At 50.7% G+C, this 24,770-nt stretch overlaps 1 protein-coding gene across 1 annotated transcript; it reads right to left on the reverse strand.

Moving 5' to 3' along the window:
- Positions 1-1,365: 1,365 nt before the first annotated feature.
- Positions 1,366-24,170, reverse strand: ECI2 (enoyl-CoA delta isomerase 2). The gene is made up of 10 exons (XM_047795396.1): positions 24,040-24,170; positions 21,060-21,222; positions 16,589-16,687; positions 16,194-16,376; positions 14,566-14,635; positions 10,041-10,143; positions 9,350-9,470; positions 4,493-4,582; positions 2,865-3,008; positions 1,366-2,062 (listed from the first exon to the last, which is right to left on the reverse strand). The coding sequence occupies exons 1-10, from the start codon at positions 24,156-24,158 to the stop codon at positions 1,907-1,909; spliced, it is 1,248 nt and encodes a 415-aa protein (XP_047651352.1). The 5' UTR covers positions 24,159-24,170; the 3' UTR covers positions 1,366-1,906.
- Positions 24,171-24,770: the final 600 nt, after the last annotated feature.

Consider the following 24,770-nt stretch of genomic DNA (forward strand, 5'->3'; position numbering starts at 1 on the left):
AATGTGACTGTGGGCATTAAGCACTAGAGAAAATAGTGAGAGCTCAATTAACATTAACGGTGTGAGTTTTAATATATTTTCTATAAGACTGAACTTTTTTTCTTTTAGGGCCACACCAGCATATGGAAATTCCTGGGCTAGCAGGTCAAATGGGAGCTGCAACTGCATCTGTGACCTACCCAGCAGCTTGCAGCAACGCTGGATCCTTAACCCACTGAGCAAGGCCAGGGATCGAACCTGCATCCTCATGGATACTAGTTGGGTTCTTAACCTGCTGAACCACAAGCACAATGGGAACTCCCAAGACTGAATGTTCTGGATTAGGATTTCTGGAATTAAAAAGTTAAGCACTAAGGTGTTCTCGACATGGCTCAATGGAAAGGAATCTGACCAGTATCCATGAGGACACACGTTCGATCCCTAGTCTTTCTCAGCAGGTTAAGGATATGGCATTGACCGTGAGTTGTGGTCTAGGTCGAAGATGCAGCTCGGATCTGGCATTGCTGTGGCTGTGGCGTAGGCTCCGACTGCAGCTGCAGCTCTGATTCAACCCCTGATCTGGGAACGTCCACATGCCACAGGTGCAGCCCTAAAAAGACAGAAAAAAAGAAATTAAGAACTAAGAAGTTGGATGTTTGGTGGGTTGGCTACCTACATGCTGGTGCTGGAGGGTGAAAGAGAGTAACGCGGACGCTTAGAAGAGCAGGTAGCCCACGGCCACGGCACAGCCCCTGGAACCACACCCTTGTCTGTCCAAGGACACACGTCAAAGCAGAAAGATGCAAGGACAGTGAAGGCAGCTTTCGCATGAGCCGTTTATAAAATGCCACGTTCAACAAGAATGAAGAAGTTCCCAGAGTTCCTGTTGTGACTCAGCAGAATTGAATCCGACTGGGGACCATGAGGTTGTGGGTTCGATCCCTGGCCCCGCTCAGTGGGTTAAGGATCTGGTGTTGCCAGGAGCTGTGGTGGTCACAGATGCAGCTCGGAGCTGGTATTGCTGTGGCTGTGGCTGTGGCTGGCGGCTACAGCTCCGATTCGACCCCTAGCCTGGGAACCTCCATATGCAGCAGGTGTGGCCCTAAAAAAAAAAAAAGAAGAATGAAGGAGTTCCCTGTGAGGCACAGTGGGTAAAGGATCCAGCGTTGTCACTGCTATGGCTCAGGCTGCAGGTGAGGTGCGGGTTTCATCCCTGGCCCTGGAACTTCCTCATGCCGTGGGTGAGGCCCAAAAAATAAAAAACCCAAGAACAAAACAAAAATATTGCAAAAAAGAGAATGTTTACAAAAACGAGACAGATATAATAAAGACCCGATAACTGAGGAAATGCTTGTTGATTCAGACCATTGCTTTCCAAACGAACAATCTGATTCTCCTTTGTGCTTTTTTATTGATTATGGGGGGGGGGGGTGTCAGTGAAACTAAAAGTCGTATGTATTCCCTGGTAATGCCCCTTCCGCTTGCTCCTCCCGCCAGATGGCTGAAAAAGAACATGCGACCTGCCGAGGACCTGGACTCGGTCACCCAGAAGCTGGCGGTGTTTGGGCCGATCAAGTCCGTGACTCTGTGTGGACGGCAGAGTGCTGTCGTGGTTTTCGAAGACACGGTCTCAGCCTGCCACGCGGTGACGGCTTTTCAGAGCAGGGTGCCAGGCACGATGTTTCGGTGCGCCTGGCAGCAGCGGTTCATGGCCAAGGACGTGAGCCTGCCCCCTGCCCCCCACCTGCCTCCCTTCTCAAAGCCCGTTTCACATCCCTTTTCAGCAGGGCTCCGCTGAAATAAAATCACCCCACCTGCTAGTTAACGCTGAAAAAAGGCACGATGACGCCTCTTTGGTTCGGCAACTGGCACTCAGAACCAGCTGCTGGGAAGTCCTGGGAGGCGCTTGGCTGGGCTGTGGCAGGCGTCACAGCTTCGCCTTCTTGGACAAGAAGGCTACGATGGCCGTGATGCACTCATCAGACACCCACCTCTCTGCCAGGACTCTGCTTTCCTCCGCATTAACCTCATGCAACTTCTCCTTCTCCTGATGCCTCATGAGCCGTTTTGCAATTCTCATGGCCTGAAAAAACAAAACCCGTAGTGATGATAAGAGGTATTTTAGGAGTTCCTGCTATGCAGCAGTGGGTTAAAGATCTGATGGGGTCTCTGCAGTAGCTACGAGGGCTGGATCCCCAGCCCAGGGCACTGGGTTAAGCATCTGGCATTGTTATACCTGTGGCTCAGATTCCATCCCTGGCCCAGGAGCTTCCATATGCTGCAAGTGCGGCTGAAAAAGGGGGAAAAAAAAAAAAGTTTTCTAACAGGAGTGGGATTCTTCTAGAAATCTCCCCACCCCCTCTTTGTTAGGGCCGCACCTGCAGCATATGGACGTTTCCAGGCTAGGGGTTGAATTGGAGCTGCAGCTGCCAGCCTACACCACGGCCACAGCAACTTGGGATCTGAGCCTCGTCTGTGACCACAGCTCACAGCAATGCCAGATCCTTAACCCACTGCACGAGGCCAGGGCTCGAGCCCATGTCCTCATGGATGCTAATAGGGTTCATTAAAAAAAAAGAATCCGGAGTTCCCGTCGTGGCGCAGTGGTTAACGAATCCGACTAGGAACCATGAGGTTGCGGGTTCAATCCCTGCCCTTGCTCAGTGGGTTAACGATCCGGCGTTGCCGTGAGCTGTGGTGTAGGTTGCAGATGCGGCTCGGATCCGGTGTTGCTGTGGCTCTGGCGTAGGCCGGTGGCTACGGCTCCGATTAGACCCCTAGTCTGGGAACCTCGATATGCCGCGGGAGCGGCCCAAGAAATAGCAACAACAACAACAACAACAATAACAACAACAACAAAAAAAAGACAAAAAAAAAATCCTAACATTTGGGGGGAGCTTTGCATATGCTTTCAGCCTGGCCCAAACTTCTTTCTGAAAGGTGTCATCAGGAAAAACCGCAGTAACAAGTCCTTGAGCAAGTGCTTCTCGTGCGGTTAACTTCTTCCCAAAGATGAGCATCTCTGCTGCCTGAAATGAAAAGCGAGAGTGAGACGTGTAGGAACGAACTGCTGAACTGCTGTCCGTCGATGCGGGGACATTCACTCCTGCTCTCTGAGGTTTTGCCGGGATTCCCCGCGGAGGAGACTGAGGAGCCCCCAGTCGAAGGTCTGCCACCTGTGTGCAGACGCCAGTTAGGCTTTTTCTAGAAGGTTTGCAGCAGTTGCTGCGTCTGTGTGTGTCTAGGCTGGGGAGGCAGGAGCGGGGAGCCGGGGGCAATGCTGACTCTCCCACACGTGCCAACTGTGAGTTTCTGGGGTTTTTTCATTTGTTTGTTTTTGTCTTTTTAGGGCCACACCCGTGGCATACGGAGGTTCCCAGGCTAGGGGTCCAATCGGAGCAGTAGCCTCCAGCCCACACCACAGCCACAGCAACACAGGATCTGAGCCTCGTCTGTGACCTGCACCACAGTTCACGGCAACGCTGGATCCTTAACCCACTGCGCAAGGCCAGGGACCGAACCCGCAACCTCATGGTTACAAGTTGGGTTCGTTAACCACTGAGCCATGACAGGAACCCCGTGAGTTTCAGTTTTATACACAATTATTCTTTTAAAAGAAGAAAAAACAAAAAGAAAAATTATGACCATAGGGAATGCCAACGAACTCTTAGAAACCCCAACTTTCAAAATGCCCTTCCCTGCAAATTCACACAGTGCTCCGGCCCGGACAGTTCTCTTTACCTGCCCAGGTAAATTAGGAAAGTGAGGCAGACGAACGCTCTGTTTCTGACCAAGCCGGGCTCACGAGGTCAATGTCCTTCCCTGTGTGCAGCAAACACTGTCTCCTAACCCAGTGCTCTAAGCCTTAGAGCTGGGGTTCTGTCCAGCCTTTCAAAGTTAAAGTCTGTGTCACAATTCAGAGCACAGGACAGAAGAGAGCTTTCAAACACACCCATAGAAACACAGAGGGATTTTCAACGAGCACCTGACAGCACTAAACAGAGGCTCGATTCCCGCCCCCTCCAGATCTTGGAGCGTTTGCTACGCCTTTCCCTCCGTTCCCTCCGCGCTGGCCCTCGGCCTTGTCACTGTCCTCTCAGGGTCCTGCACGCACAGTGGGGCCGCCTAGGCCTCCACAACCCCAGGGACAGATCTGAGCGGCCACTTCCATGTGCCACGGGGGCAGCCAAGGGAAAAAAGGAAGCGGGGGGGGGGGGGGGCGCGCAGGGGGGAAGGCAGGCAGGCTGCGGAGGCCGGGGTCGCTGCGGGGCGGGCACCGGGAGCCTAGCTCAGGGTGACCCGCAGCTGGGGACCCCCAGCCTGAGCGTCCCGTTCCCCCTCCTGCGGGACATGCCCCCCAGCCGGGTTCCCCCGCCTCTGAAACTGCTCAGAGTTGGGGAGCCAACAATTCGCTTCTCTCTCCTCTCTCTTATCGAGGGAAATAACAGCCGGGGATTTCTTCGGGAAGGGAGATGACGCATTGCCATTTAGCTGGAAGGCGTCCAGCAGTTACCTTGCTCGGGCCCATCATCTTCGGAAAAATGTAAGAGGAGCATCCTTCTGGACTCTGGCCGAGGTGGCTGAAGGGCGTGTGAAATGTCGCCTTTTTGGAGGGAAAGAAAAAAGTTTTCATGTCATTTCAAAAAATCATTGTCTGCAGCCTCTTGACCATACTGAATTGAAGAACATTAAAAAAGTTATGATTACCGTGTATCACTGGACAGGCAGACCCCATTTCACTGTGCTTTGCTGTACAGATACTGTGATTTTTACAAACGGAAGGTTTGTGGCCGCTCTGCGTCGAGCGGGTCTCTGGGTGTCATTTTCCCAGCAGCTTTATTTTTAAATTAAGGCCATTGTTTTTAAATGCCTAATTGTTGTCTTAGGCATGGTGCTACTGTACACTTAACACACGACAGGGTAATGTAAACATAACTTTAACGGCACTGGGAAACCGACAAAATCCCACGACTCCCTTTATCGTGAGGTTTGCTTTATGTTGATCTGCAACCCAGCCCGCAGTATCTCCGAGGTCTGCCCGTGTAGACACAAATCCGCTCTCTCCAAGTGTGCAGTCGGATGGTTTTAACAAAGGGGTACAGCGACGCAGCCACCACCACTACCAGGATACAAGGTATCCGCATCACCTGAGTTCCCCCGGCCCCTCTGCTGTCCATCTGTCCCCCCACCGCCGAGCAACCGCTGAGATCTGCTTTTCTGTTCCTATAGTTTTACCTTTTCTGGAAGGTATCTAAGTAGAATCATACATTCTGTAGCCTTCCTCCTTTTGTAGGCTGCTGCCCTTGGCATAAGGGCCATGAGTCACCGTGCCATGGTGTCTTAGGGCTTGTTCCTTCTTCTTTCTGAGCAGGATCCCATTGTGTGGCTGTGCCGTGACTTGTCTGTCCATTCACCGACGGACGCCGCTGTGGCATCCAGTGGGCGGGGTGTTGTGGGTACAGTCATTAAGGACATGGATTTTCAGCGCTCGCTCGTGGGGAGGTACCCAGGGGTGGCGTTGCTGGGCCCCGTGGGAAATGTGTGCTTCACTTTCTAAGATGTTGCCAAACTATTCTGCAAGGGGACCCACCGTTTAAGATGCCACCAGTGGTGCAGAGTTCCGACTTCCCTAAACGCTGTGATGGGTCCTTCCAAGTTCACCCACCTAGCAGGGGTGTAGCGTGAAGAGCAGCATTTATGTGCTTGTCAGCCGTCTGCGGTATCTTTGGGGAAGTAACTTGCAGTACTCTGCCCGCTAGTTTTAAGTTGGATGGGTTGTCTTTTTATTATCCAGTTTTTTTTAAATGCATTTTTATTTTTATTTATTTATTTGTTTTTGTCTTTTTTTTTTTTTTGCCTTTTCTTGAGCCCCTCCTGCAGCATATGGAGGTTCCCAGGCTAAGGGTCTAATCGGAGCTGTAGCTGCCGGCCTACACCACAGCCACAGCAACGCCAGATCCGAACCTCGTCTGCGACCTACACCACAGCTCACGGCAATGCCGGATCGTTAACCCACTGAGCAAGGGCAGGGATCGAACCCGAAATCTCACAGTTCCTAGTCGGATTCGTTAACCACTGCGCCACGACGGGAACTCCTTATTATCCAGTTGTAAGAGTCCTTTACATATTCTATTTATAAGTCCTTTCTTAATGGCATCTTTCTCCTATGTTTTAAAGAGATGTTTATACTTTGTTTTCTATTTTTTATGTTAAGTTGTTGATCCATCACTTTATGAACATATTTAAAACACATACTGTGAGAAAGATGAGCCTCTATGGTGTGAGTGGAAAACTGTTCCCTCCGTCTGCCATTCGTCTGCATTTTGCCCCAGAGGTTTTTTTGATTGTCTTTAAATATTAGAAACTACTTTAATACTGGTATTTTAGAGTACAGAGCCGTTTTCCCCCTAGATCTCAGAAATACTTTTGTGTGTTTCTGGATGAATGAAACGTTCTTATGAAAGGAAATTAATTTATAATTGACAATTCTGTAAACAGAATAGGCTTTGTTTCCCATCGTCAGATACGGTGTGTTTTGAAATGAATGGTATTAGAACTTATAAACATACAAAGTACAAAGCAAACAAATCAAAATCATAAAAAGATAAACAGTTATGGAGGCCACTCCTCTTCTCTTTTTCTTCTAAAAGAAAGCTTATTCGAGAAAATGTACTGAGAAGTCACAACCTAAGCAACACAACTAAAAAACTGAAAAAAGAAGCCAGCTTGGATAAGGAGCCACAAACAAAGCTGATAATAAGAGGCGCTGACCTTATTAGCATAATTATCGGCACACATTTAGCTTATTTTCAGAAAGAGAGCGGTAGCTGTCGCTAAGGGTTAGATGCTGGCAGCAGGCTGCTCAGTGGCCCTGGAGTTTAACCTCTGTGCCAGCTTCCTCACCTGCCAAACATGGCTGAGAGCACCTGCCCCACAGGGTAATTCACGTAGGCATTCACCGAGTTCATATCAGCTGCATCAAGAGAGCATCTACCAACGGGAAATCACTCAAATATTCGCTGCTGGCATTCCCAGCTTTTTATTAACTCAAAGAGAGAATCTGCTAACAGAAAAGCTAACGGGCAGCCAGTAACTATGACCCATAATAAAGAATACTTTGGGGAGTTCCCACTGTGGCACAGCGGGTTAAGAATCTGACTGCAGCAACTTGGGTCCCTGTGGAGGTGCAGGTTTGATCCCCGGCCCTGTGCGGTGGGTTCGAGGATCCAGTTTTGCTGCAGCTGTGGTGCAGGTTGCAGCTGCAGATCGGATTTAGTCCCTGGCCTGGTCACTTCCATATGCCGTGGGTACAGGCATTAAAAAACAAAACAAAAACAAAAACCTGACTTTGGTCATAAGGGTTAAAAGTTAACCCACATTTATTTATTTATTTTTTGTCTTTTTAGGGCCGCCACCCACAGCATATGGAAGTTCCCAGGCTAGGGGTTGAATCAGAGCTGCAGCTGCCAGCCCACACCACAGCCACAGCAATGCTGGATCCCTAACCCACTGAGCAAAGCCAGGGATTGAACCTGTTTCCTCAAGGACACTAGTCAGATTCGTTTCTGCTGAGCCACGATGGGAACTCCTGTTAATTTACATTCACAAACCAGTAACAATAAATTGGGCAAAATGAGTTCCTCTCCACATGGTCTTTCCGATTTTATTTTTGTCTTTTTTTTTTGTCTTTTTGCCATTTCTTGGGCCATTCCCGTGTGGCATATGGAGGTTCCCCAGGCTAGGAGTCGAATGGGAGCTGTAGCCACCAGCCTACACCAGTGCCACAGCAACACGGGATCCGAGTCGCGTCTGCAACCTATACCACAGCTCACAGCAATGCCGGATCCTTAACCCACTGAGCAAGGGCAGGGATCGAACCCGCAACCCCATGGTTCCTAGTTGGATTCGTTAACCACTGAGCCACGATGGGGCTCTGGTCTTTCCCTGATTTTAAATTGAACTTTGGTTTAATTTAGCTGGATGAACTCTTAGCAGTGGTCGATATGTGTCAAATATTTTACTTTGGGCCCAATCTTTTAGCATTTAAATCCCATACACACACCCCTCCCTGATTTCAGTTTTAACCCAAGTTGTGTCCTAAGACGGAGCCCGAGGAGTCTCTGGAAGATGATCACGTGACCATCACGGAGACCCAGTGAGAGAAGCAGGACGAGACTCACATGGGACATTTGACCCAAGTTCTGAAGACTGAGACCCCAGTTCAGGTCAGGAACCTGTGACCCCACTCTGCTCAAAGCAGGTCCCTAAACTGGTCGTGTAACACAGAGGCTGTGCCCACTGATCCCGCCTCGGAGCTGAGCCTCCCACCTACAAAGGCCAGGCGGCCTGGCTAGAGCCTCACCGGCTACTCTTATGGGAAGGTTATTAATGAGAATTAGATCTGCCGATACGCCCAATCTGATTGGACGGAATCCAGGAAAAAGTCACCCTATAACATACGGTCCTATTAGTGGAGAAAATACCTCCCGACAAAACCAGGAATCCCTGCAGCAGTAAAAACCAGACATTCCCTGCAAGGCTCTACGTCAGCGCGTGTGACATCAGCGCATGTGACCGCCACCAAAGCACTGTGGCGCTGAGAATCGCCTCACCCTAAGAGAGGCTCATCAGCTCTACAGTCTAAGTTCTCAGGCAAAGCTTCTGCGATCAGCCTCTCTGTTTACAATGACAAACGCTGGAAAGAGGCTGGGGTTCCAGCATCAGGGGTTGGTTAAACAAGACAAGCGAAATAACCGAAACGTTAGCAAGGCTTATCTCTGGCGAGATGAGGGGGGATTTGTAAATTATCTCTTTTCTGCGTGTTTTTCCATATTTTCCAAAATTTTAGTTTCTGCTATGACATCTATTACTACTATAGAATGAGGAGCAATTAAAAATCTGTCATTCAACAGTGACCACGTGGCAGGTAACAGCGCAGAGCTTCCGTTTTCTCCTCTGCAAAGGAGGGAGGGAAACAGATGACGCCCGAGAGCCCTTTCTTATTCTAGAATCCTCAACTCCAGAATCCATGTACGTGGACAAAATGACCAGCTAACTCACTCGCATACCCTCCAAAGCTGCTCTACGCCCCCCCCAGAGGCTCTGAAGGTCCCCTGCCGACTTCAGAGGAAAGTGATGGGAACACAGCAGAGCTGGCACCACGTGCAGCACGTCGGTGCTGAGGAAGATTCAGTTCACGGCGAAGGGAGAATACAAATGCGTCCAGTTCAACGAATGCTTTGGGGAAAACTGCGCTTCAGTCGACTCTGCCACAAACCGTGTGGGACCTGTTCACTACGAGCAACGGGAGAGCGAACCCAGGTCTCACTTTCACTCGTGTGACCTGCCGCGTCCGCGCCCCCCGACTCACCCTGTCGGACGCGTACACGACATCGAACAGCCCGAGCAGGGTGACAGAGATGCCCACGGCTGGGCCGTTGACCACGGCAACCAGAGGCTTAGGAAAATCTATGAAACGGTCCACAAAGTCCCTGCAGGCAAGGAAACAGAAAAGAAGGCTTAGGCGTTTCCAAGCGGCTCTGTGGAAGCAGGCAGGACAGTGCGAGCCCGAGGCACGGCCGGTCCCCGGCCAGGCCGGGTACGTTTCCGCAGGAGCCAGCAGTGCCCCCCGCCTCCCGTGCCGGATGCACCATGGACCCCGTCTGAATGGCGCCGAGAGAAGCTCCGAGTCCACCTTGCTTCCCGTCTAGGGCTCTGGGCATCAGGGCAGGGCTGCCAGGCAGCTGTGGGCTCAGGTCGGGCTGGGCTCAGTCACAGCTCAGTGCCACCGGGCATGCGGGGGCTGGGTGGGGATGGGGTCACCGAGGCGGGAGGAGACGGCTGAGGCCACTTCAAGTCTCCGGGTAGCCGCCGTCGTGGAAGCCAGGCCTCCCTCTGGCCGGGTGAGAACTTGCTCAGTTCCCCCCTCGGGAGGAGAGAACTCAGTGTGAGCAACGTCCAAAGTCCCAGCTCATTCCACGGAACCAAAGAAGCCCTTGTTTTACTTCTGCCCAGCTGAGTACCGCCTGGATGAGCAGGGATCCGACAAGCGTCACGCTTACCTCAGTAAGACGGCACTGCTCTGGGCTCTCTCCTCTACCTTGTCGGGGGGGATATCCTTGAAGTTGGTCAGATCATTGCCGCTACAGTAATAGTCCCCACTTCCTGAAAGCAAAACCCACCGATTCACCGCGCATCCACCCAGTCCTTAGCGGGCATCTAGCACATGCCAGGCTCCATGCCAAGCTCTGGAAATACACTGGTGAACCACATATAGTTCCTATCTGACTTTACAGACTGGTGAGTCAGCTGCACGCTGACTTAAAAACACATGAACTGGGAGCTCCCTGGTGGCTCAGCAGGTTAAGGAATCAGTGTTAGGGTTCCTGTTGTGTGCAGTGGAAACGAACCTCACTCGTATCCATGAGGATGCGGGTTCGATCCCTGGCCTCGCTCCGTGGGTTAAGGATCCGGTATTGCCGTGAGCTGTGGTGTACGTTGCAGACGTGGCTCGGATCTGGTGTTGCTGTGGCTGTGCTGTAGGCCAGCAGCTATAGCTCCGATTAGACCCCTAGCCTGGGAACCTCCACGTGCCGCAGGTGCAGCCCTAAAAAAAAACGATCTGGTGTTGTCCCTGCTGTGGCTCAGGTCACCACTGTGGCGCAGGTTTGAACCTGGCTCAGGAACTTCTGCAGACCATGGGCTCGGCCAAAAAAAGGGGAAGAGAAAACAGAATTTAGAGAATCTATATAACATGAGTTAAAAAGTCAAGTCTAACTGATACATTCGTAACTCCACACCTAAAAAAAATCAAGAATGAACTTACTTTTTTAAGTGTTCCTGGGTGGTATGAAAAAGTGGCCATTTTTCAATGTTTAACCCTCAAGGTAGAGATTTCCAGACATAGCCAATACAGATAAAATTTTAACAGAACGGAAGAAAGTAAAATCAGGAAAACTGATCATCTCTGACTTTAAAACAACAAGCGACGAATTGCTCATAAGAATAGAAAACCAAAGAAATTCTTTCTGGAAAGTAAAGGTACTGCTGTTCCCATGGAATATGCTTGGCACAAAAGAGGAAGCAAACACCCAAAGCAAAGCCTGTGTAGAAAACAAAGGAAAAGCTCTGTTCAGCCTCCACCCTTCAGTTTTCTCGCCCGTAAAAGATGAGGAAGAAGAGGGCCCAGCCTCGCAGGGTTACTGCCAGCGAGCTTGGGATTCAGCTGCCAAATGAACTAAAGCCCTGCGACCGGGGCTCCGCAAGCCGAGAGGGTGCCGTCTTGGCTGGGTGGCTACTGATGTGAACTCAGCACCTGCATTTCCTCCAGACAAGTCTGCACGTTCACTGAACGACACACACCCAAGGCTACTCCATGCAGCCTGATTTTAACAGGAAAAGACTGGTGAGCGGGATGTACCTGCTCATCAATAGATACGAGGCGCTCCCGGCGTGGCTCAGCGTTAACGAACCTGACAAGGATCCATGAGGATGCAGGTTCGATCCCTGGCCTCGCTCCATGGGTTAAGGATCTGGCGTGGCCGTGAACTGCGGTGTAGGTCGCAGATGTGGCTCGGATCCTGCGTTGCTGTGGCTGTGGTGCAGGCCGGCAGCTACAGCTCCAATTGGACCCCTGGCCTGGGAACCTCCACATGCCGAGGGTGCCGCCCTAAAAGACAAAAAAGCAAACAAAAAACAGAAAGTAAATAAATGAATAAATAAATAGATAGATACATGACGAAATAAATTATGGAATCCAAAGACTTTCAGACTTTGTGGCCCAAAGAGAAAGCTGAGCTGTCTAAATGCCAACAGAGAACTCTTTTCTAGGCTCTGCTGTTACGAGTGGGCACAGCACGTGTGTGCTCTGGGCTTCCTTTTCTGTTTACAAAGGAGGGGGGGAGACACACACACACACACACACACACGGACATGCACAGGCAGTTTCTGGAAGGCATCGAGAAAATCTGAATTTGCAAGGAAGCAGGACCCGGATTCCAAGGAGAGTGAGATGGAGTTTGGCTCAAGACCTTTTCAAGGTCCTTGGATTTTTTAAAAAGCCGTGTGCCTGTGCTATACTTTCTCTTAAAAAAAAGTTAACTAAAAAAATACAACATTCTTCTCCGCTATCAAACCAAGGCCCCTTCCAGAGGGTGTCTGTTCTCCGTTCTCCAGGCGGACCCAGGAAACGCCAGGCCGCTTCGGTGCCGAGCCCTCCACTCCCCCGTCAGCTAGTAGGAAGCTCTCTCTCTCCTCATCTCTGTTTTATACTAAAAGCTGTCTGATAGCTCTACGGGATGTTATTTATTTCGCAAGTTGTAATGAAAATCAAAAGAAAAGAAAACCCCTCCTGCTTCTGCACAGTAACAACCCCCCACCTCTCGAGTGCCTGCTGTGGGCTCTGCCGCCTGAATCATCTCACAGCACCATTTCAACATTTTTTCTTTTCTTTTCTTTTTTTGTCTTTTTAGGGCTGCATCTGCGGCATATGGAGCTTCCCAGGCCAGGGGTCCAATCGGAGCTGTTGCCACCGGCCTACACCACAGCCACAGCAATGCCAGATCCCAGCCGCGTCTGCGACCTACACCACAGCTCACGGCAACGCCCGGATCCTTAACCCACGGAGTGAGGCCAGGGATCGAACCTACAACCTCATGGTGCCTAGTCGGAGTCGTTAACCACTGAGCCACAACGGGAACTCCCAACATTTTTTCTTAAATTTTACTGGCGTATAGCTGACTTCACGTGTACAGCAAAGCGAGTCAGGCACACATATAGCTGCGTCCCCACACTGGCCGTCACAGGGCACTGGGTAGAGGTCCCCGGGCTATAGAGCAGGTCCTGGTTAATTTATCCATTCTGTATACGGCAGTGTGTACGGGCCAACCCCAACCTCCCCACGAGTCCCCTCTGGTGACCATATGTTAATAGGGTTAGGAAGACACTGGCATCTGTCTAGGAAGCAGGGGCCACCTGCCTGCAGGCAGCAAGGAACGAAGCCAGGGCTGGAACTCGAAGTTAACTGAGTCCCAGCCCTCAGCCTTCACCCCTGAACACAGAGCCCCTTCAAAGGTCAGTGACGCCCATTCTCCAAGTTCTCGCCAGTCCAGGCCTATGGGCAGCCACCATATTTTCCAGCTATAAGTACAGTACCGATACGATTGCCAATTTTTTTATTATAGTTTACACATTTCCTATATTGTTAGTCTACCATAATTTTTAATGTGTGTGCAATAAGTAGTCCAGTGGGGCATTCCCGTCGTGGCTCAGGGGAAACAAATCTGACTCGTATCTATGAGGATGCAGGTTCGATCCCTGACCTTGCTCCATGGGTTGAGGATCTGGCGTTGCCGTGAGCTGTGGTGTGGTTCGGATCTCACGTTGCTGTGGCTGTGGTGCAGGCCGGCAGCTGCTACTCCGATTCAGCCTCTAGCCTGGGACCCTCCACATGCCATGGGTGTGGCTAAAAAGACAAAAAAACAAAAAACAAAAACAAAGTCATCCAGTGGGTGTTCTACAACGTGCTTTGTAATTCCAGCAACATGTTTAAAATATGTTCATCTTTTCACAATTACAAGCAATGCTGCAAAGATCGCCTTTCCTGCATGACGCCTTCCCCAACTCTTGGATAATTTCCCTGAAATAAATCCCCGTAAGTGGCCTTCCTGTGTCAAAGTACACAACCATATCCTCAAACGCCCCCATGTACACTTTTGACAGCCGAAACGCCGCTGTCGGCAAGGGTCTAGAGGCATTTATTCTTCCATAACTTTGGCAGAATTAGGAATAATCTGAAATTTTGTTAATTCGAGTAAGTATAAAATGGTATCTCATCATTTTTTTAAAACTGTATTTCATTTTTTTTAGGGCTGCCCCTCCGGCATATGGAGGTTCCCAGGCTAAGGGTCGAATCGAAGCTGCAGCTGCCAGCCGACACCACAGCCACAGCAACGCCAGATCCGAGCCACATCTTTGACCTATACTGCCGCTCCTGACAACACCAGATCCATCACCCGTCGAGTGGGGCCAGGGATAAAATTATCCTTATGGATGCTAGTTGGCCGCACACATGGCATATGGAGGTTCCCAGGAGGCTAGGGGTCAAACTGGAGCTGGAGCTGCCAGCCTACACCACAGCTATGCCAACGCGTCTTCGATCTACGCCACAGTTCACGGCAACACCAGATCCTTAACCCACTGATTGAGGCCAGGGATCGAACCCGCAACCTCATGGTTCCTGGTCGGATTTGTTTCCGCTGCACCACGACGGGAACTCCTGTATTTGTGGTTATCAATCTGGTTGCATTTTCCTTGTTTGTTCAATGCCTGGACTTTCTCACATAAACTGTATTCCTTCTACTCGTCGATTCAACTAATAAGTCTCAGTGCTTTTCTTACCAACGTGTATCTGCTTTTTACAAGATAAAGATACCGACCCCGTGTCTATCATATTTTTTATGTACTTGGGCACCGGAGTGTCCCAGTACTGGACAAGACCTTTAGAGCGTCTGCATTCGACTTCCCATCTCGTAGAAAGTCCCCCCCCCCCGGAGAAACTGCCTTAAGAAATCCAAGGAAATTTCTCACCTGTTAGAACGGTTATGCGCGAGCTGTCCTCGCTCGCCGCTTCCAGCGCAAGCATGATGTCTCGGTACATCTGGGAAAGGGAGAGACGAGGAAAAAGTGAAGTGACCACAACCAGCAGCCGAGGATTCACGAAACGTCCGCCGGCAAACCCACGCTCTGCAGGGACCAGTCTCAACCTAGGTTTCCCGGCTTATTGGTCATGGAGCAAATGAAGACTTCACCGAATTACTGTACTGCTCGGTGCTGGTAACAGCAGGCTCCTGGTGGGAACGAAACAAAACCTCTGTGTGCAAAGCCCCGACACACACAAGGCACCCTGGGCACCATAGGTACCACAAGTACCACCGTGATTTTATATAGGAACGAGTCAGGAGAGAAGGGAAAAGTTTTGTCAATTGAATAGTGCCTCTCCAACTGGACGGACTTCTTCCTGAAGACTCTCTCAGTTACGCTGTGTCTTTCTGCTACAACACAGACGACACGCGCAGCGAGAGGGCTGCCAGCTCTCCTGAACTTCACTCCCCGTTCAGGGCCAACCGCCCAATAAAGTCTCCGTCGTTTTTTCCCAGGGGCAAGGGCTGAAGCAGCCCTTTCCCCCCTCACACTGCGGTTTATTTATTTTTTCAAATGAGGTGTAACATCTATTCATTTCAGGTCTAGGACACAATGATTTAAAAGTCGTATGCACGGCAAAATATGAGCACCGCAGTAAGTATAGCAAACATCCGTCACCACACACACAGTTGGGGTTTTTTTTCCCTCGTGCTAAGAAATTTGAAGACGTCCTATCTGAGCAACTTTTAAAGTGGACAACAGGCTGTCCGGCGTGGTCGCCACGCTGCGAATCCCACCCCAGGACTGATTGGCTTGATCCGTCTGGACCTTCCCCGTCTGGCCAGCAGGAGCGGGCTGTTCTCCGCACCGAGGGCGCCCTAAGGTAGGTGCCTTTCTCTGCCCGACGGACCTCACCCAGCATCATGCCGTCGAGGTCCCCCCGAGGTGTCACAGTGGCAAGATCGCATCCTCTCTTACGGCTGAACTATATGCCGCCACCGTACACACACGTGTGCCCCATTTTCTTTGTCCGCGTCCATGGATGGACGCTGAGGTTGCCACAGTGGTTCTTCCGGGTTAGCATTCTAGCTCCACGGCCGATTCAAAGGTGAGTGCTGCTCTTGTGAAGCCGCTCACTTCACGCGGAGCTGGGTAACGACCCAAGTCCTTTCGCCTTTTTCCCTCTACGTGTACAAAAGAAAGCTCCGTGCAAGGAGACTATTACGCCTCCCCCGTCTAAGTGCCATGAAGTTACTGCCGGGCATCGTCCATGCCAACCTCGGAGCCCCTGGGCACGATCTCTTAGAGGCACTGCCGTTACTGTCACCTGTCTGAGTGTCCATCATTAGCGACGCTGCTGCGCCTTGTAGGCACGCAGGACCCACCCTGGGCTCGCGAGTTCTAAACAGGACTGCCCAGCTCTGCTGTACGAAGTGGCCACCGTGCCCAATCCTGCTGCACAAACTGAACAGGAGCGATCACAGAAACAGGAAGGGTGCTGAAGCGAGGTGGCTCCCGAGCGCGACAAGCAGAGGGAGAAGAGGAGGGCAGGACCCCGGGGCAGTGCGGGCTACCTGGGTGGTGAGAGCATTTTTTTTGGCCGGCCGGTTCAACCTGATCGTTGTGATGCCGTCTTCAGAGGTCACCACCAGGCTGTCACTTTCCGCTTGATTCTTGTCCGCGGCAGGTGTCACCTGGCTGCAGGATGAAGCACTCAGGCTGGACACCAAGTCCACGTAGTTCTGCCTGGCAGTTTCCTGCAGAGAGACGATCAACAACCGTGGTCCAGGGTCAACGAACAAGCAGTTCTGAGGCCCCCCCCTGAGTGAACAGGGAGCACCTCGCCGGGAGGCTCGAGGACAGGTTCCGGCTCGGAACAGGGACCTCCGGGTGGAGAAGGGGCAGCTCTCACGGCTTCACAATGAGAAGCAGAGCGAGGAAAATAAGAGCAGAGTGACCGGAAGTGTACCTTGGGCAGATTGCCGAGAGCATTCCACGCGTCCCATTTGGCCTTAAGGATAAAGTCCAGCATGCCTGGTTTGGGCGCATTACAAGGTCCTTCGGTGGCCTGTGAAAAGGGGAGGGGCAGTTACTGGCCAAATGCACACACAAACCGGAGCCTTAAATATTTAGGACCCATGAAAGGCACACGACGCGCCTGCCCTTCCAAAAGAGTTTCACGGGTACATTCATTGATTTGAACATCCCTCTCCCTCGGCCTCCCTAGGGCGCCGTTGCTAAAAATGCACAAACAGGGAGTTCCCTGGTGGCCTAGTGGGTTAAGGATCCAGCATTGTTACTGCTGTGGCTCAGGTTCAATCCCGAGCCCAGGAACTTCGTTGAGAGTAGCAAAAAAAAAAAAAAAAAAAAAGCACAAACAACAGATTGAAGAGACAAAAATATGCTACTGAATATCACTCCCTAAAATAAGTTATAACTGCCTGTGTATGAAAATAGTGCAGGATAAGGGTTTGGGAAAAGTACTTTAAAAAAATTCTGGGAGTTCCCATTGTGGCTCAGCAGGTTAGGAACTGGACGTTGCCTGAGGATATTGCTTCAAATCCCAGCCTCACTCAGTGGGTTAAGGATCCCACGTTACAGCAAAGCTACAGCACAGGTTGAAGATACCGCTTGGATCCTGTGTTGCTGTGGCTGTGGCTGTGGCCTGCAGCTGCAGCTCTGATTCAACCCCTAGTCCGGGAACTTCCATATGCTTCAGGTGTGGCTGTAAAAAGAAAGAGGGGAGTTCCCGTCGTGGCGCAGTGGTTAACGAATCCGACTAGGAACCATGAGGTTGCAGGTTCCGTCCCTGCCCTTGCTCAGTGGGTTAAGGATCCGGCGTTGCCGTGAGCTGTGGTGTAGGTTGCAGACCTGGCTCGGATCCCGCGTTGCTGTGGCTCTGGCGTAGGCCGGTGGCTACAGCTCCGATTCGACCCCTAGCCTGGGAACCTCCATATGCCGCGGGAGCGGCCCAAGAAATAGCAACAACAACAACAACAACAAAAAGACAAAAAAGACAAAAAAAAAAGAAAGAGGAATTCTAATAGTTCATTAGTTTTACATTGATCACATTCTTTATACATAATAAAAAATATTTGGGCAAACAATCTTCAAAGGTAACTAACCAACAAACATTAAAAAAACACAGTACAGGAGTTCCTGTTGGGGCGCAGCGGAAACGAATCCAACTGGTATCCATGAGGATGTGGGTTCGATCCCTGGCCTCGCTCAGTGGGTTAGGGATCCAGTGTTGCCGTGAGCTGTGGTGCAGGTCGCAGATGCGGCTCCGATCTGGCACTGCTGTGGCTGTGGAGTAGGCCAGCAGCTATAGCTCCGATTCGACCCCTAGCCTGGGAACCCCCATATGTTGAGGGTGCAGCCCTCAAAAGCAAAAAAAATCCAAACAAACCAAAAACCCCCCCAAAGCCACAGTATATTCTGAAAGCCCATTCGAAGGCATCAAAGCCTCCCCTCTAGTTGCATGGTGGATGTCTGGTAAGTGAGTGAGCGAGTGGCCGTCAGAGCCAGTGACCCTTAGGAAACTTAACCGAAGGACATGGGAGCAGAAAAGCAAAAAGCACCTAACGTTTGCTTGTCGGAGGGGAGGCAGAGTGAGCATCCTCAGGTTAAAAAAAAATGCACTCAATTACTTTTCAGAAATAGCAATTTCAAACTCCATTTAGTAAGTACATCACACACTTAAATTTCATAGCATAATTAGCTAAGAGAAAAAAGGGCCTTTGAAAAACAAAGACAGCGAAGGAGGCTAAGACTTCCCAGAGAAAAAAGACTGACCTTGCAAGAGTCAGCTCTTGGGGAAATCAGAGGCAACGGAGGCTGAGAAATGGCCCCCCACTTCAGACACCAAGTGCAAGACTGCGGGCTCCTGAAACCGCTCTCAGAACTCAGAGACTCACCGGAGGGTGTTATTTCTCAGTCAGCGTTCATTTTGGAGAAGATACAAGTTCGCGTCGGCAAAGGAGGGTGTGGAGGGTGGAGTCTGGGGGAGGTGTCCCCCCACGCCCGCGTTCCAGACGTGGTCTGTGACCCCGCACGGAGCACTGCCCACCAGGGAGTCTCTGGGGCTCCATCACTTAGGTGCTATTAAATGTGTAAACAAAGCCGCACCCCGTCTAGTTATTAATTTCTTCTTTCACTGACGCACAGTTGACTTACAATATGCTGTGTTAGTGTCTGTCGCACAGCAAAGTGACATATTCTCTTCCCTTATGGTTTATCACAGGATACCAGGCTGCACTGCAGGACCTTGTTGTTTCATTCTATATGTATGTCTGCCTCTGCTCACCCCAAACTCCTCACCCATCTCTCCCCTCCCTCTCCCGCTTGGACAACCACGAGTCTGTTCTCTGTCTGTTTCATAGCTATGTTCATTTGCGTCATATTTAAACTTCATTTTATTTTTGGCCACATCCCTGGCATGCAGAAATTCCTGGACCAAGGATCTACCTTGAGTCACAGCAGTGACAATATGAAGTCCTTAACCACTAGGCCACCAGGGAACTCCATGGGTCATATTTTAGATTCCACATATAAATGATATCACATGGTATCTATCTTTCTTTCTGACTTACTCTGCTTAGTAAGATCATCTCTAGGTCCGTCCATGTTGCTGCAGATGGCATTATTTCATTCTTTTTACTGGCTGAGTAGTATTCCATTGTATAGACGTATCACTTCTATATCTATTCCTCTGTCCACGGACATTTAGGTTTTGCCATGTCTTGGCTACTGTGACTAGTGCTGCTATGGACATAGGGAGCATGTATCTTTTTGGATCATGGCTTTGTCTGGATAGATGCTCAGGGTGAGATTACTGGATCCTATGAAGCCTCCACTCTAAATCCCACTGTTTCTGTCTGGTGTGGTCAGTTCCATTCTAAATCCCACTGGTAAACTCTCCAAGCAAAGATATTTCTGGGGAGTTCCCACTGTGGTGCAGCAGAAATGAATCCGACGAGAAACCACGAGGTTGCGGGTTCGAGCCCTGGCCTCATTCCGTGGGTTAAGGATCCGGCGTTGCCATGAGCTGTGGTGTAGGTCACAGACATGGCTTGGATCTGGCGTTGCTGTATCTGTGGTGTAGGCTGGCAGCTGTAGCTCTGATTCGACCCCTAGGCTGGGATTCTCCATATGCCACGGGTGCGACCCTAAAAAGACAAAGAGACAAAAAAAAAAAATTTCTATCACGTGTGGCATTTCAAGGGCTTAGAAATTACCTCCCAGAAGCCAAGGGCAAACGCCATACCTCTTTTTGGGCAAAGTTAAATTCTTTATTATACACACCCATGTGAAAGTAAAGGCTCACACCAGCCACAGGAAGAGAAAAGCAGAAAAAAAAAAAACCACAGGAGCCCGGAGGGGCTGACTTCCCAGGACAGGCTTCAGACATTCTGACTTTTTAAAAAAATACTTAGGTTTTTTTTTTTTTTTCTCTTTTTAGGGCCATACCCATGGCACATGGAGGTTTTCAGGCTAAAGGTCGAATCGGAGCTGCAGCTGCCAGCTTACACCACAGCCACAGCAATGCCAGATCCAAGCCGCGACTGTGACCTACACAACAGCTCATGGCAATGCCAGATCCTTATCCCATTGAGTGAGGTCAGGGATTGAACCTGCGTCCTCACGGATGCTAGTCAGATTCGTTTCTGCTGAGCCACGACAGGACCTCCCAGACATACTTACAACTTAAAAACTTAAGTTTTAGAATTTTGTCATAAATATTTCCCAACATAGACACAAGTAGAATATTATACTGAATTCCCAATATTCATCACCCAAATTCAATAACTATCATTTTTTTGCCATTCATTCTTTTCTTTCTTTTTTTTGCTTCATTATTTACAATTTTTTTTCTTAATTTTTACATTTATTTTTTAATTTTTTGGCCATGCCTGCGGCATGCAGAAGTTCCCAGGCCGGGGCTCCAAATTGCACCACAGCAGTGACAACACGGGATCCTTACTAGGCTACCAGGGAACCCCACCGTATTTCATTATTTTACCGACTCCCAACACTACACTATCTTACCCCTATGTACCCAGGATGCATTCCTAAAAATAAAAATCAATATTTTCTTATAGAAACATGACGCCATTAAGAATAATCCCTAGGTATCATCTGATACTCCGTCCATATTCAAATTTCCCCAACTGTCTCAAGACAGCCTTTTCAGCTGATGGACGTTCATTAGGAGCCAAATGAAGTCTACACATTGGGGGTTCTATCTTTGAAGTCTCTTACTCTGGCGGGATCCTGGGGGGTTCTTTTGGCCTTTATTGTATTTCAAACACTGCTATAATAAATTCTCACGCACACACTCTTGAGAGGAAAGACACAAACCCTAAAAACATTAAGAGTGCATTTTTGAGCAACATTCAGCCTGTCTACCTGAGGGCCCATCGGCTAGAGATGCCATTTACCTGCTTATACAGAGCGTAGAGTTTCAGCTTCACCTCATTTCCTGGATCCTCCTTCAAGAGTTTCACTTGATTCATTGCCTTTGCAAAGTCCTCCTGGCTGGCTGCCATCGCGGGCCCACGCACGTGCAGCTGAAGTGCTGGGCAACGAATGACCTGCAGAGGGCTGCAAACAGGAGGACGGGTTTCTAACCTTTCCCAGCCCTTGCCCACCAAGGTGCTGTATTTCTCCGCAAAGAGCTTCCCCAATACTTGCCCCGGCCCCCTGGGTGCCCACGGCAGTGGTGTCATTGCCAGGAAACCAATACAGAAGCTAACCGGAGTAATGGAGCAAAATTCAGATTAAATAGAGAGAGAAGCGGCCAGAAGCCAAGGAGTTCTGTAACTTTGCTGCAAACAGCAGGTAAATGCAAGGGAGGCAGGCAAGACTTCGTGTGACTGCAGAGCCACCTGCCACCACTTCAGTGAAGTCGTTTCAATCCACTTGATTACGGCAAAGAGCAAACAAGTTATTTTTAGAAGTAACGTTGTTCTGATATGAGAATGAAGCAAGCTGGGTCCAGATTTCTGGTTGGTAAGCACTCAGAGCTCAGTGCCCCAGGGGCCCTGCCGGGGGTGTGTGTGTGTGTGTGTGTGTGTGCAGCAACAGGAACAGATGAAGAAGCGACTATGGGGAGGGGACTTTTATTTTGTTGCTGTGCCCACCCTTTTGGAAGTTCCCTGGGCCAGGGATCGAACCCGTGCCACAGCAGTGACAATGCTGGATCCTTAACCCACTGAGCCACCAGGGAACTCCACGAAGGGGACAACTCTCATCAGCAGTGGTGAAGCCATGCAGGAGCCACCAAGGAATCCACTTGCCCATCCACAGCGATAAACTGTGCCAACATCAAGGGATTTTTATTTGGAGGCTGGCAGCTGGACATCAGTGCTTGGATGGCAGAGCCATCTCCCTCTGGAACCCAAAACTCGGAGAAAAGGCACACCTCAGCTGATTGTGGACTTTATTTCTGTCATTTCCCCTTCCTTGAGAAAATAATGCACTTAATCCTTTGCCTGGGGTATGTTATTTCTTTACTGGCTTATTAAGAAACATTATCCTGTAAGCTGTTGCTTAGGAAATTATAATTACTGCAGCGAAGCTGTGTTAGATAAAATATTGGCGAAGACAGGCTCTGAGTGTAATGAGCCTGCCCCATCCCCACCCCCCAAACAAACAAGGATATGGAGACAACGGGGGTAAGTTAACAGAAAGAATTCTGTGCCTTGCGTCCTAGGGGCCAGATACATGCTGCGTAAGGGAACTCGGTTTCAGGGGGACTCACTGTCAACGGCAGAGGCTGTATCTGGCCTTGAGTTCTTGAATCTCTCGCCGTCCACAGCCTCATTCCTCTCTGACCTCAGTCCTGTGCTAAGTGAACACGAATCAACCAGAGTCCGATGACTGAAACTGCCGCTGCTGAAAACACGGTTTTTTGTACTAAAATCGCTATCAGAGACATCACTGTTAACTCCAAACTCAGGTGGTTTTTCCAGAACAGGAAGAGCAAACAGACCTTGGAGCCACAGACCCCGAGGCCAGAGAGACATCCTGACTCCAAACAATTAAATGTCACAAGAGGGTGATTAACCACAGCTTCTATGTTCTTCCTCTTTAAAAAAAAAAAAAAAAAAAAACAGACCCTGTAATTCAAAGACCTGGAGGGGACCTGAGGCTTGAGACCCCCTCCCATGCTTAGCGCCCGGCAATAAATCCTCAGTGCGCTGCCAACTCAGAGTTTGGCTTTCTGCCCTTCTGGGCTCACGGGCCCTTTTGCTTGGTCACATACTCACTAATTAACAAAGGATAAACTAGTGTCCGGTCACTTCCTTACTGTTTGCTCAGCAAAAAATGTGTGTACACAAGCGACAGGCGGGGCGAATGAAGATGCCAGTGTTCAGAAGGGCAGATGAACACGTGCTGGCTTTCCAGACAGAGAATGCCTCTTTGTCTTGGAGGGAGGGAACCCCACCTGCCCTGGATGGTGAAGCCGGTGGGCAGACACCCTCAATCCTCATCCTGAGATGTTTAAGGGGCCAGGTGGACGCAAAGCACAGACAGCAAGTGCTTCCAGGTAAGTAGCAGAATAAGCAGAGGGGAGGGGAAAGCTTCCATGCCCAGCAAGGAGTCACAAACAATGGATGTTCCCAATAATGACCCTGGAATAGCCAAGTCAATGGCATCAAAGATAATTAAAATCACAGTTACAAATAAAGCCCAAACTTAAACGCATCATCCTCAAACCCTGAGTTAGTGTCACTCAGTAAAACTGGTCTTCTATAAGTCTCATATTAAATAACTGAATTTTTTTAATTCGAAAAGGGGAAAGCTATGCATCCTATGTGAATTTAACAGCTGGCCAGTCCTAAGCAGAAAATGAAAGGAAAACTTCAAATGTTTGTGAACGCCGAAATGTTCAAGTTCTCACAAAACAGAGTGCAAATTTATTCATTTTAAAGGACTGTTTTCTAAAAAAATGGCAAAACCCGACCGTTTATTACGTAAAATCGGGAAAAATCACTCCGGACTCCGACCCCCTGAAGGCAACCGGCAGGGTTTTCCCATCACGTGGGCACAGCTCGGTGCGGGATTTCGCGCTGCCTGGCTGAGCACCCGCCACGCCACCGTCCCTGGAACAGGACGTTCTCCAGGAGCGGACAGGTCACCCGCAGCCTGACCCCAGGGCGCGCGCGAACCTGCAGGGCAGCTCGCCCGTCCTCCCCAATCCCCCACTCAGCAAAGCCCCTCGGAGCCCGCGGCGGGGCAGGGAGACCCAGCTGCGCAGTCCTGACCCTGGTGCCCGCCGCGTAGGAGGACGCCTGGCATCCCTCCGTCCTGGAAACTTGCAAACCCAGCGGCTACCGAGACGCTATAGCGGACCAGGTGCCCCCTGCAAGACCCGCGGCGCCCCCGGGAGACCTCGGGCCGGGGCTCAGCACTTACCCCCGGAAAGCGCCCGAGAACCAGCGATGCGCCAGCAGGCCCACCATCCTAGCCATGGCCGGCGTGGGCGGGACTCCGGGGACCGGGCCGCTGACCGCGGGTAGGAGCCGCGACATCATAGGTCGGAGCAGGGCCGGGGCGGGGCCGGAGCGCCGGGGAGCCGGGGCGCGATAGGTTGGAGCGGTAGGGGCGGGGCCATCATACGGGGCGGGGGCGGGGCCAATCTGAAGGGAGTTGGGGCGTATGGGGGCCCGGGGCGGGGCCGACGCTCAAGGTCAGGCAGCCACCGGAAGCCTCCGGGCGCGTGGCCTGGGCACTGCTGGAGCCGGAGGCGCGGCGGGTTCTCTCCGCGGTCCGAGCGCATCTGTGTGAGAGAAGCACTAGTTCTGCGAAGGCCGCGGATGCCAGAGGCGCGGGGCGGGCGGAGCGGGCGGGGCGGCGGGCGGTAGAGGCATAGTGGGGTGGACAGCACTCCCTGACTCAGGTCTGAGGGTAAAACCAGTGGGTCTGGTTATTCAGGATTTTTTTGTTTTTTGTTTTTGTCGTTTTGCTATTTCTTGGGCCGCTCCCGCGGCATATGGAGGTTCCCAGGCTAGGGGTCGAATCGGAGCTGTAGCCACCGGCCTACGCCAGAGCCACAGCAACGCCAGATCCGAGCCGTGTCTGCAACCTACACCACAGCTCACGGCAACGCCGGATCCTGAACCCACTGAGCGAGGGCAGGGACCGAA

The sequence above is a fragment of the Phacochoerus africanus genome, chromosome 9, assembly GCF_016906955.1.
Source record: "Phacochoerus africanus isolate WHEZ1 chromosome 9, ROS_Pafr_v1, whole genome shotgun sequence".
Lineage (NCBI taxonomy): Eukaryota > Metazoa > Chordata > Mammalia > Artiodactyla > Suidae > Phacochoerus > Phacochoerus africanus.

Excerpts from the sequence above, each read along its gene's own strand:
- ECI2 (XM_047795396.1), bottom strand. The coding sequence starts at position 24,158 with ATGATGTCGCGGCTCCTACCCGCGGTCAGCGGCCCGGTCCCCGGAGTC. Across the intron at positions 16,377-16,588 it reads CTCTCGGCAATCTGCCCAAG|GAAACTGCCAGGCAGAACTA; the intron begins GTACACTTCCGG and ends GTCTCTCTGCAG. Across the intron at positions 10,144-14,565 it reads GCGCATAACCGTTCTAACAG|GAAGTGGGGACTATTACTGT; the intron begins GTGAGAAATTTC and ends TTTTGCTTTCAG.